The 11,865-nt window shown below is 47.0% G+C and overlaps 1 protein-coding gene across 19 annotated transcripts in view; it reads left to right on the top strand.

Moving 5' to 3' along the window:
- The window catches only part of MARF1 (meiosis regulator and mRNA stability factor 1), a 48,944-nt gene that overhangs the window by 32,994 nt on the left and 4,085 nt on the right, over nucleotides 1–11,865 (top strand). For 15 of the 19 annotated variants that reach the window (XM_063796715.1, XM_054668886.2, XM_009430362.4 and 12 more), the window contains 7 exons: nucleotides 615–817; nucleotides 1,822–2,049; nucleotides 5,954–6,184; nucleotides 8,141–8,353; nucleotides 9,644–9,704; nucleotides 9,792–9,917; nucleotides 11,319–11,489. In XM_063796715.1, the coding sequence (XP_063652785.1) occupies nucleotides 615–817; nucleotides 1,822–2,049; nucleotides 5,954–6,184; nucleotides 8,141–8,353; nucleotides 9,644–9,704; nucleotides 9,792–9,917; nucleotides 11,319–11,489 (1,233 nt within the window). Of the gene's footprint in view, nucleotides 1–614; nucleotides 818–1,821; nucleotides 2,050–5,953; nucleotides 6,185–8,140; nucleotides 8,354–9,643; nucleotides 9,705–9,791; nucleotides 9,918–11,225; nucleotides 11,490–11,865 lie in introns of those variants that run through there. The other 4 variants (XR_010152287.1, XR_010152285.1, XM_054668885.2 and 1 more) reach the window with 3 other exon arrangements.

Raw genomic sequence — 11,865 nt, 5'->3', positions numbered from 1 at the left:
TGGTCGTATCCTCCTTCTATTATCTGGTTCTTAAACGGTGCTCCTGCAGAACATTGATGTCCATGAAATCATAGAATTCCAGGGCCCATTCTCACTTAAAAATTAATAGAAACAATCTCAGCTTAAGCTTTCCCTCCTGTTTATTTTTGTTCAACTTTTGAAGCCTGATTCTCTCTTCTGCTAGCAAGTTTTAACTGAAGATCAGATGAATAAACAAAAAAAGTGGGGATATTCAGAAGTGTGATTTCATGGGAATAATTTCTAGAGTACTTGCTTAAGTACAGGGACCTGGGTGTGTGTCATGTTAATAGATATGGGGCAGGGGCTAGAAAATTGTTTCTAGCTTGTAAGATGACATTGTTTCTAGCTTATAAGATGAATATATATGAATTTCATAATATAATAATATAACTTCCTGGTGTTCTGCCCTGGAACATGTTTGAGAACCACTTGCACAGAGGGAAGAGTGTATGTGTTTTTTTTAGGTTGTGTGTGTTTGGAAGGCAAGGATGATATCGTTTATAAATTCCCAAAAGGATTTACTCTAGTGTGGATGTTGAACACAAATGGGTAGAAAAAAACTGTGATTTTATGTTTTTTGGTTTTTTTAAAAGAACGCACTCAGGATGAAATAGAAAGGACAAAACAGTTCTCCAAGGATGTCGTTGATTTGCTGCGTCACCAACCCCATTTCCGGATGCCCTTTAATAAATTTATCCCTTCTTACCATCACCACTTTGGCCGGCAGTGCAAACTTGCGTACTATGGGTTTACCAAACTACTTGAACTTTTTGAAGCCATACCTGATACTTTACAAGTGAGTGAAGAAATTCTAATTTTATAAAGTATTTTTCTGAACAACATATAGGAAATACTTTTTCACGTTCCAGACCTGTTTTTCTGGGAAGTAGGGAGTTACGAAAGAGGATGAAAATCTAAGCTATTCCAGTCAGAGAAGCCATATTCCTGACTCATTAGTATTTTTAGATAAATATGGCTTTTTCCTTCAATAAAGGATTATTCAAACTTGTTTTGGGGGTAATTATTGAAAAAAAGATTAAGTAGGTTTTCTTTTTTTTGTTTGTTTGTTTTTGTTTTTTGAGATGGAGTTTCTTTCTTGTCGCCCAGGCTGGAGTGCAATGGCGCAATCTTGGCTCACTGCAACCTCTGCCTGCGGGTTCAAGCAATTCACTTGCCTCAACCTCCTGAGTAGCTGGGGATTACAGGTGCCCGCCACCATGCCCAGCTAATTTTTGTATTTTTAGTAGAGATGGTGTTTCACCACGTTGGCCAGGCTGGTCTTGAGCTCCTGACCTCAGTTGATCCGCCCATCTCAGCCTCCCAGAGTGCTGGGATTACAGGCGTGAGCCACCACACCTGCTGATTTCTTACACTGAATATTTGTTCATTACTTTTATACTTTTAAAATCCTTCATGTTGAAGGTAGGTCTGAGTACATGAGGTAACATCAGTGCTAAGCTGTTCGCTGTTGCTAAGTTAAACCAAATTTCTGTTGTCGATTTTATTTTCTTTTTTTACTACTGAAGTGCTTTTTAAAAATTGTTTTATTGTGGCACAATACACATAACATAGAACTTACCTTCGTAACTATCTTTATATCTCCTGTCCAGTAGTGGTCAGCACGTTCACATTGTTATGCAACCGATCTTCTGAACTTTTTCATCTCACACAACTGAAACTTTATACCCATTCAGTAACGCTGACTTGTTTTTTCATTACTAGTTGCATACTTTTTTTGCTATTCTGTAAACAACCATGATTTGTTTATTTTCCCTTTCCTCCCCCCGTGTGTTTTCAAAGGTATTGGAATGTGGAGAAGAAAAGATCCTTACTCTGACAGAGGTGGAGCGGTTCAAAGCTCTAGCTGCCCAGTTTGTTAAACTCCTTCGGTCCCAAAAAGATAACTGCCTTATGATGACAGATCTCCTTACAGAATATGCTAAAACTTTTGGTTATACATTTCGTCTCCAAGACTATGATGTCAGTTCCATTTCGGCTTTAACTCAGAAACTCTGCCATGTCGTGAAGGTAAATGGTTTTTTTTTTTTTTTTTTTTTCCCTCATGGGATAAAACTCACAGTGACCTAATTCTCATTAGGACGTTTGCGTGTGCTGTAGCGTTTCTTTATTTACACCTTGAATTACTTAACTGTCACAGCATTATGACTCGTTTTGTGTCATTAGTGCTTATTAGGTAATAGAAGCCTTGGTTTGGAAGTTGAGAGTTTTGGTCTTCCTCTTGTGTGTTTCTGAATGGCCTTGCCAAAGCAACGCCTTTGTGAACTGATGAGGTCACTCTTCACCCCAGGGTTCGGTCATGAGGTGCAGCTGCCTCAGCACTGCTGGCCTGAGCTTGACTCCTTCCAGTGTGAGTTTTGCCTGTGACGTTCTTGGGAGCCCGTAATCACACAGTGTCCTCTCCCTCCACATTCTCACCCACTTAGGAGTAGGCTTAGGAGCAAGCGAGGGTGCAGAGTGGCCTTTGTCACTGGCAGAGCTGTAGTAGAGAGGGCAGCTCGTGCTGTTTGCTGTCCTGGACTGCACTTGACCCTTCCTGTCCTAGGCAGAGCAGCTGCCAGTTTTCAGCCTCCTCCCCCACAGGACCAGAAGAAGTCACTGCCAGGAGGAAGGAATGGAAAGGGAAGCATGAAGGACGGCACCCTCAGTTACAGGCCCATTACTAGCTGCACACATTTCTGTGTCATTTAATTCCGTAAACAGCCAGAACGGGTTCACTCTCCCTTTCCTTCCCACTGTGGGGTTTTTTTGGAGTTGGAGTCTTGCTCTGTGGCCCAGGCTAGAGTGCAGTGGTGCGATCTTGGCTCACTGCAACCTCCGCCTCCCAGGTTCAAGAGATTCTTCTTCCTCAGCCTCCTGGGTAGCTGGGATTACAGGCGCCCGCCACTACGCCCAGCTAGTTTTTGTATTTTTAGTAGAGACAGGGCTTCACCGTGTTGGCCAGGCTGATCTCGAACTCCTGGCCTCAGGTAATCCGCCCACCTCAGCCTCCCAGAGTGCTGGGATTACAGGCATGAGCCACTGCACCCAGCCCCCACTATGTTTTTTAATGTATTGGACTGCAGCTAAGAAGAAGTTCTTACCTTGGCAGAGGTAGGAAGGCTCAGAGCTCTCCTTAGGTACTGATTGGTTGGAGGAGGAGGTGAGAGAGCAGGAAGCACAACCAGGAGAGCCGAACATCCTTGAGCCAAGGCAGAGGAATGGCCAGCAGCATCGCAGGAGGGCAGGTCAGAGAGGGACTGCCTGACTTCCAGGTTTAGCTCAGTGGGAAGAGTCGGTGCTGCTGGCCAGGTCAGTGGCAGTGTTGGTTGTGTAGACAGAAGCCACCTTGGAGTGTGGTGAGGAGTGAGGAGAGGTGAGAAAATGGCCCAGGTCATCTGGACAGCATCCTGGTTTGTCTGCTTGTGAAGATGGAGGGCTGTGGCAGCAGCTAGAGGCTGTGGGGCTGAGGGAGCAAGGGAGGATTTGGGCTGTTGGTTTTCCTACCTGGAAAAACTTGAGCATGTCTGAAAGCCATTGATGTGGATCTGTCTAGAGAGAGAAGATGAACATACAAGGGCGAGAAGGGGTAAGACAGGAGGGCCTTGAGGTGTGGGAGACTAGGAAACAGCACACAGAGGAAGGAGGAAGTATACAGGGCAATAGGCTGGGGGCAGGCCTGGGCAGGTCTGATGTTTATCATCAGGAATAGAAGGGAGTCCTCTTCCAAGAGTGGTTTTCCACTAGAGAGAGGGACTGATCTCTGCTTAGAGAGAGAGAGGAGAGGCAGGGCTCAGGACTTAGGAGTGGGGAGAAGGTCCACAGTTGTCATGGTGAGTGGAGAGTGGCTTGATCAGGATGTCACGTGGAGTGCAGGGGTATCGAGAGCTTACTGCAGGTTGGCACCAGGTTGGCACTGTAGACTCTGGGAGAGCAGCAGTTGGGGTGTGGCTATGCAGGTGTCGGTTCAGGGAAAGCAGGTGGTTGGATTCAAGGTGGGAGTTTACCGATGGGCGTCAGGAAAAGGCATGGGATGAGCGAATTTAAATATTGACAAGAATGTCAGTGCCAGCATGACAAAAGAGGAGAGTGAAGCAAGGGAGGGGGCTGGCAAATTGGGAGCAGATAGGAGGCAGTGATGCTGCTGAGGTTTGAGAAGGGGTGGAGTTGAGCGGGTAGAGTCTCTTTCTGCACTCCCACCCCAACAGCAGCTCCAGACTTGCTTTTACAAGTGGGATGCTCAGGAGGTTTGAATGATTTATGTTGGATGGGGTAATGACGGGTTTGCACTGTGACCCTGGAGATGGGTGTCTGCAGTGAAATTGAACACAGGAGGATGTCGTCGGAGATGACAGAGGCAAGGCATTGAAAGGCTATACGGCTGTGGTGTGGGACAGGTCCCTGGGTGTTCAGTTGCCCAGGATGATGAAAGGGGTGGACTCAGGTGGTTAGGAAGACCCCACGCCATGACCTAGGGCTTTGCTGGGTGAGTGTGATGGGTGGGCAGCTGGAGTGTGAGCAGCAAGAATGGGGAGAGCTGAGAGAGGCTCCGTGGTGCCTCCCTGGCTGCCCACTGGGTCTCCTGGGAGCTTCTCCAACCCTACCTCTCAGATTCTTATAGAATTAGTCCCAGCACACTCTGAGCATTGGTGTTTTTAAAAGCTCCCCAGGCAATTCTAATGCATAGCCGGGATTGAGAATCAAGGGATGGATCCAAGTCGCACCAGAGGAGCAGGCTCTGGTTTGGTTTCTTTCCTAAGCAGCTGTAGTGATGGTGGGGGTCTGGGTGGCTAAGATGACTGGGATCCCCTGGACTCGTATCGGTTGGTTGATTAAACCCGCTTCTGAGGAGGAAATCTATACAGTCCCATAATCATGATAAGTAGGGTGGGACCCTGCCAGCCTCCCTCCTGCCTTGGTTCTGGGCACATGTCAGAACCAGATAAAGATGCCCTGGTCTTGGGATGGCTCCTCAAGTGCCACCCACCTCTCTCTGCCTCTCAGAATCCATGGTCCAAAGAGTGCCAACTTGTGGTGACTTAGCCCTGCCGAGACCTTTGGCCCTGGCAGGAAAACCAGATAAAGGGGGCAAACAAGCTGTCAGGATGAGCATTGGTTTGTGAGAGCAGTGCCGGAGCCGTGCGTGTGCCAAAGCTCTGCCTGTTTTTGTGCCAGGAAAGGCTCAGGCCACAGCCTCACCCTCGCCACCCACAGCCTGCTGGCTCAGTCACCAGATGCGTGTTTCTTCACATGGTGTTTGGTCCCCAAGTGACAATCTCTGTCTTTTTTGTAAGGTTTCCCTCTCAGTGCATTTAACCGCTTAAACCCTTTATCTCCTTGAGAATCTGAAATAATTGAGGAGTGGACAGTTACTAGTCAGATGAAAATACCAGCTTTGTGGTGAGTAATAGCAGACTAGAAAAATGCAGCTTGCCTTGTAATCAGAGTAGGCCCTCTCTCACCTCCCCAGCCCGCCCTGGGGACGCATATGGGCAAGTCGGGTCTGCACAGAAGCCATGTGAGTGTTGCTTAGAGTCTAGCCTCCCCATCCCTACCCCCCTTCGAGCACAGCAACCCACACTTCACAAGCTTGGACCACTGGCCATCAGCTGGCCAGTCTGTGTCCTTCTTATAGTGGGGTTTGGAAAGAATGAATGAAAAATAAAGAGAATGATGCAATTTCCTCCCCCATTATTATCTTGTTGAGAGTTTTCAGTTATGGACCAGCAGAGGGAGGACAGTTTCTGCTTCCATGTTGGTCTGGTGTCCCAAAGACGCTAAAAACAAACCCACTTGCTTTATTTCAGTGTAAGAGAAAAAAATTAGAGATTTTTCATCTGTTGGTCTCATTAACCAAAATGAAGTGAGCTGAGTTGGGTATAACCTAGGGTGTCTCTCTTGAGCTCTGAAAAGTGTGAATTCTCGTTTTCCCCAGGTTGCCGATATAGAATCTGGCAGACAGATTCAGCTGATCAACCGAAAGTCTCTGCGATCTCTCACTGCCCAGTTGCTGGTATTGTTGATGTCTTGGGAAGGAACCACCCATCTTTCTGTTGAGGAGCTCAAGAGACATTACGAAAGTACCCACAACACTCCCCTTAACCCCTGTGAATATGGATTCATGACCTTGACCGAACTGCTGAAGAGCCTGCCATACTTGGTTGAGGTAGGCACGTTAATGGCTCTTTAGAACTATCATTGAAAACTACCGATTGGGCATTTCCGGATTACCTGATGGTCTAGATTAGAGTGTGTAGAGCTGGAAGGGACCCGAGAGACCATTTCATGGATGAACACGCCGAGACCTCAGGCAGTGAAGCAGCCCTGCCTAAATGGGTGGCAGAAGCCAGTGAAAGCCTGGTCTCCTCATCCTGGCACTGGGGTGTGTTTGTCCCGTTCTAGGATGAAAGCCTGGTCTCCTGATCCCGGCTCTGGGGTGTGTTTGTCCCATTCCAGGATGGATTTCGCTACTGTTTTATCTTTCTGAATGAGATGGTTTATGTGGTGGCTTGAAGAGAGAGATGAGTAAGGTGAGGGCAGAAAGGAAGGTTGGCCAGCCAGTCCCCCAGGCAGCCTTTCAAGAATGGCGCTCCAAGATTGAGAGAGTCTTAAGAGAATACTGCATGCAGTTCTCGGGCGACAGATATAAAAACCTAGAGTAAATAAATGAAATCCTGGAAAAAATAAGTTACCAAAATTCACTCAAGAAGTTAAAAATTAGACCAATTACCATAAAAGAGACTACAAAAGATCACTGAAATATACCAGTGAAAAAGGCATCAGGACCAAGTGAGATAACAATTGAATTTCAACCAACCCTAAAAGAACAGATAAATCTACCTTTTAAAAAACCATTCTGGGGCCCGGCAAGGTGGTACACGTCTATAATCCCAGCTACTAAGAAGGCTGAGGCTAGAGAATCACTTGAGCCCAGGAGTTTGAGGCCAGCCTGGGCAACATAGCAAGAACCCATCCCCAAGAAAAAAAATACTGTTCTAGGCTGCTGAAAAAGAAAAAAGGAAAGCTTACCATTTATTTTTACGAAGCCAAAATAAATTTAATACCAAAAACATAAGATAGTCCCTTAAAATGATCCTAAATAATAACAAATGAGCTCCAGCAATTTAAAAGAATGATATGCCATTATCATCTAACTGTGGGACACATCATTAAATAATGAAAGGATATACATCCAACATTTTCTAAACTCTGTTAATATCTATCCTAAGAACACCAGTTCTGGACAGGTGTTAATGCATATTTCAGGACAAGGGACTTTCCCTGTCCAGCTAAGATTGGGAATATCCTTTCTCTTGGCGATTCCAGAGCATGTTAAACACTTTGAAAAGGTTTGTGGTAAAGAAATCTGCTTCCTTACCCTGCATACACAAGGGTTTTGTGTTTGTTTCTTGTTGCTTTTGATGTGTTTTTAAAGAATGCTAGTGTCATCCTCTATCACAGTGTTTCTTAGAAAACTGGTTTGGAGGTGCAGTTTAATGGCCCCAGTGTTCACTGTGTGTACCGTGATTTGCCAACACGGTTTGCCTCCCCCGATTTCTTCCCTACTCACACACTGTCTCTTCAGACCGCTGCAGCCTTCGACTTGCAAATAGAACTGAAGTTTGCTGGAGGCTATAGCCTTCTCTTGGAGGAAATCCTTGAATAAATCCCTCCTCCTTTTCTTTCTCCTCTTCCTTCTTTCCTCTCTGCCTCCCTCCTTCTTTCCTTCCTCCTCCTCCTTTCTTCTTTGTCTTGTCATCTTCATCTTCTTCATCTTTGTCTTTGTCCAATTCATCGTCTTCGTCTTCTTTATCGTCGTCTTCGTCTTGTCTTCGTCTTCTTGTTCTTTGTCTTCATCTTTGTCGTCTTTATTTTCATCTTCATTTTTGTCTCGTCGTCTTTGTCTTCATCTTCTTTGTTGTTGTCTTCTTTGTCTTTGTCGTCTCCTTCTTCGTCATCTTTGTCTCCTTCTTCATCTTCATCTTCTCATCTTCGTTGCCTTCTTTTTCTTCTTTGTCTTCGTCTTCAACTCTGGGCCTTTTCCCTCAGTGGGAGGCCTTCACTTTCCACGGGGCAAGGCCAGTCACTAATATTTCTAATGCTGCGTTTTCTTTTTAACCAGGTTTTCACTAATGATAAGATGGAAGAATGTGTGAAGCTCACAAGTCTGTATTTGTTTGCAAAGAACGTGCGGTCTTTACTTCATACTTACCACTACCAGCAGATTTTCCTTCATGAGTTTTCCATGGCCTATACCAAGTATGTCGGAGAAACTCTGCAGCCCAAGACCTACGGCCACAGCAGCGTGGAGGAGCTCTTGGGAGCAATTCCACAGGTGGGCATTTTTCTCAGCTTCCGGGAGAGCATCTTCTGAACAGCCACAGGCTAACTGTCCTGAACAGAAAAATAAAATGCTGCCAGAATAATGGAACGGCAGGCATTTTGAATTGATCCTTTCAAAACATACTGTTGGTCTAAAGTAAATGATTTTAGCATTTCTCCTTGATTCTTTCTGTAAACCTTTATTAAATCCCTATATGCCAGGTGAGTAAGTTTCAGGCTGTAACTCTAGAAAGGTGTTGGTTAATGGGAGAGTCAAGACCCCCAAGCAGGCAACTAGTCAGGGCGGTCAGGGCAGTGGGCGCGCTGAGGAGGGCCGTGTCAGCGCCCACTTCCCAAGCCTGGGGAGCCTGGTGCAAAACCTTCAAGGATGTGCCTGAGGGAAGCACGTGACAAGGAGGGGAGAGAGCATTCTGGGCAAAGGGGATGATGGCATGAGCAGATGCAGGGTTGTGACAAGTGGCATGGAGTGTCGAGAGGCTAACAGGGAGCTGAGAGCTCGGTTAGGGAGGGCGTGGCTCCTCCAGGTAAGGAGGGAGGACTGTGTTGGAGAGAGCTGGAGCCCAGGTTTGCATTTGAAAAGCACCCCAGTGGTGCTGTCCATGGTAGAGCCGAGAGAAGCAGGCATGGAGGAGGGAACTGGGCTAGGATCCTGGCCACTGCAGAGGTCTGGGTCAGTGTTAGATGGAGGGATTGAGCCAGAGTAAAAATAGTAGAATAGAGGAAGTAGGAAGGACCCAGGCAAAGCTTGCCTGGGAGCTGAGATCAGTGACCTGGCGACGACGTGCACATGTAGGGGGCCTGGGAGCCTAGCTCCACTACTACCACTCTGCTTGGCTGAGATGGAGAGCGGCACAATCAGGGAGAGGACTTGAAGATGCTGATAATGAACTTAGTTTAAAGGGTCTGAGAGATTGCTCTTAATTCTTTTAGGTGGTTGTTCAGTTTCTGCAAAAAAAATGGCAAAGAGCTCTCATGTGAGAACTACCTTAATTTATATGCCAAAGCTGGTGTTTGGAAGACAGTCTTTTTAAGAATTATAAAGGATATTTCTGAAACTGTGTCTCATGATTTTTGAACTACTCTGCTTTTTATAGGGGTATGTTTCTGTCAGCTTCTGTTGCTTTAAAAGCTAAGGAGAGAGTAGAGAAACATGCTTCTTGGCAGTAACTCAGCTCCTAAATTCTAGCCTAAGGCAGGCTCCGTAGGTCACACTCTTCCTGAATGTTAGGGCTTCTGTCCCCTCCTTTTCCGCTGCTTAACCAGTAGTATGTCTTGTGTGCAGGTGGTCTGGATAAAAGGACATGGTCATAAGAGAATTGTAGTGTTAAAAAATGACATGAAAAGTAAGTAAGCACCCATCCCCTCCCCCCTTAAAAAATCACGGTTCTCTCACTGACATTTCTCTCTGACGGGTGCTGTTTGTCCTGTAGGTCGTTTGAGTTCACTCAGTCTCTCCCCTGCCAATCATGAAAACCAGCCCTCGGAGGGCGAGCGCATCCTGGAGGTGCCCGAATCGCACACAGCCTCGGAACTCAAGCTTGGAGCTGACGGCAGTGGTAAGAGAGGAAAAGCAGAGACATAGGAGCTTGTGAAATTCTAGGAGAAACGGCTTTGGGGTCGGGGAGAGCGAGGGAAAGGACTCCAGCAAGTCATCCAATCTGCTGAAGTTACATAGCCACACATTTTTCAAAGCAGTTTTGGTATTTAGTTAGTAACAGAGGATAAAATTGACCTTTATTTGTTAGCATTGCATGGTTGACTGGTTAAAGTCCCTGAAGGATGTTGGCACCCCCATAATGATCATCTTACCCCAGTTCAGATGTTGAAGAAAAAAATTATTCCGACACTTATTATAATGGATATTCATGACACTTGCAACAGGGGAGAGAGAGCCAACTCCCAATACATAGCCTAGGAGCAGAGTGAGGGCTCAGTGGGTGGAAAATTACTAAGAGGATTCTTGCTGTAGGCATGCAGGCCAGCCAAGGATCTAGACATCAGTGGTTGGGAATAAGGAATTCGATCAGCTGTGAAGGGTGAGGGGATTCTCACTAAACTGACTCAAGCTAAGACTGGAGCGAGCCGGCAAGTTCAGCAACAGACATGGAAGGCCAAGGTCAGGCCTGATCCGGAAGAGGGCTCAGGGTGCCTGACTCAAGGCTGGTCAAGGCGTCTTTGTCACAGGACAGCCCTAGGCAGGATTTGATATACTAATGCATTAATATTACCCAAAATTACACCGAGTCACATAGATTTCAGATAGATCCACCTCTGTAGTAGATAGAGGCCAATTCTTGGAATGTTATAGCAGTTCTAACTTTTCTGAAGGACTTTTGAATTCATCGTTATAGGTGAGAATTTTGTCGTCTTAACATGCTGCGAGATAGCACGTTACCGTCCCCCGTGCCCTTAGGATAACTGAGTTACACAGCATTTGACGTTTTATGAAGCGCCCTCCTGGGAATCATCTGCCGAAGCTGCCCCACAGCCTTCAGCAGTGCTGACCTCCGTTCTGCAGCGGAGGCTCGGAAATCTCAGGCAGTCACGTATTACAGCTCACCCAGAGTCCGCAGCTAGGAAGCCACGGAACCAGGCCCAGGGCTTCGGATTCTGAGCTTCCACTTGCTGATAACTACGTACACCCCGTCTCAGGCTGTCCCTTCTCTTTGGAAGCTGACTGCAGGACCCTTTTCTCTGGTTGGGTCTTTTGAGGGGCCAGTGTTCCTAAGAACACGGATCTTCAGAAGAACTAGCTTATTAAGGCGTTCCATTACCAGGATCTTCCTGTTAGTGGGTTTTGGGTTTTTGTTTTTGTTTTGTTTTTTTTAATACCTTAAATACTTCTTGACTCTCTTATCTTTAAGGCTTAGAAGGAAAACTTCAGGTGTGAGCCCAGGGTGTGTGCTGGGGGTGGGCATGGAGGTCCTGTAGTGTCACGGCCCTCCTTGTTTGCCCAGGGCCCAGTCACACAGAGCAGGAGCTTCTCCGCCTGACCGACGACTCCCCCGTCGACCTCCTGTGTGCGCCTGTCCCCTCGTGCCTGCCGTCCCCTCAGCTGAGACCAGACCCCGTTATCCTCCAATCTGCTGATCTCATTCAGTTTGAGGAGCGCCCTCAAGAGCCTTCTGGTGGGTGACTCCATGTTGTCATGGGGGTTTTCTTCGGGGTTTAAAACAAAACCACGATGAGATACTGATACAGTAAATGACAGAGGTGGGAAGGGACTACCCCTTTTCAGGTGGAAAACACTGTGCTGATTATTCGACCTTCTTTCCCCACCTGGGTTCCTGCAGAATTGGATGCACAGCCTGAGGTTGCCTGGCGAGCATCAGGCAAGGGCGATTTGGCAGCTCTGGAGGGCTGGTGGCTCGGGGCTGTGGGCGAGTCCACAGGGGTGGGTGGGGCCTCCTGGGCTTCTGCTCTCCCAGACTTTGTGAAGGTTCAGCTGCTCTCAGGCACACCTGTCACCAGATGTACACGTCACCCATGGTGGGGGTCCAGAGG

This window comes from Pan troglodytes, chromosome 18, assembly GCF_028858775.2.
Source record: "Pan troglodytes isolate AG18354 chromosome 18, NHGRI_mPanTro3-v2.0_pri, whole genome shotgun sequence".
In the NCBI taxonomy this organism is placed as follows: domain Eukaryota; kingdom Metazoa; phylum Chordata; class Mammalia; order Primates; family Hominidae; genus Pan; species Pan troglodytes.
This window is presented reverse-complemented; position numbering and strand designations above follow the sequence as displayed.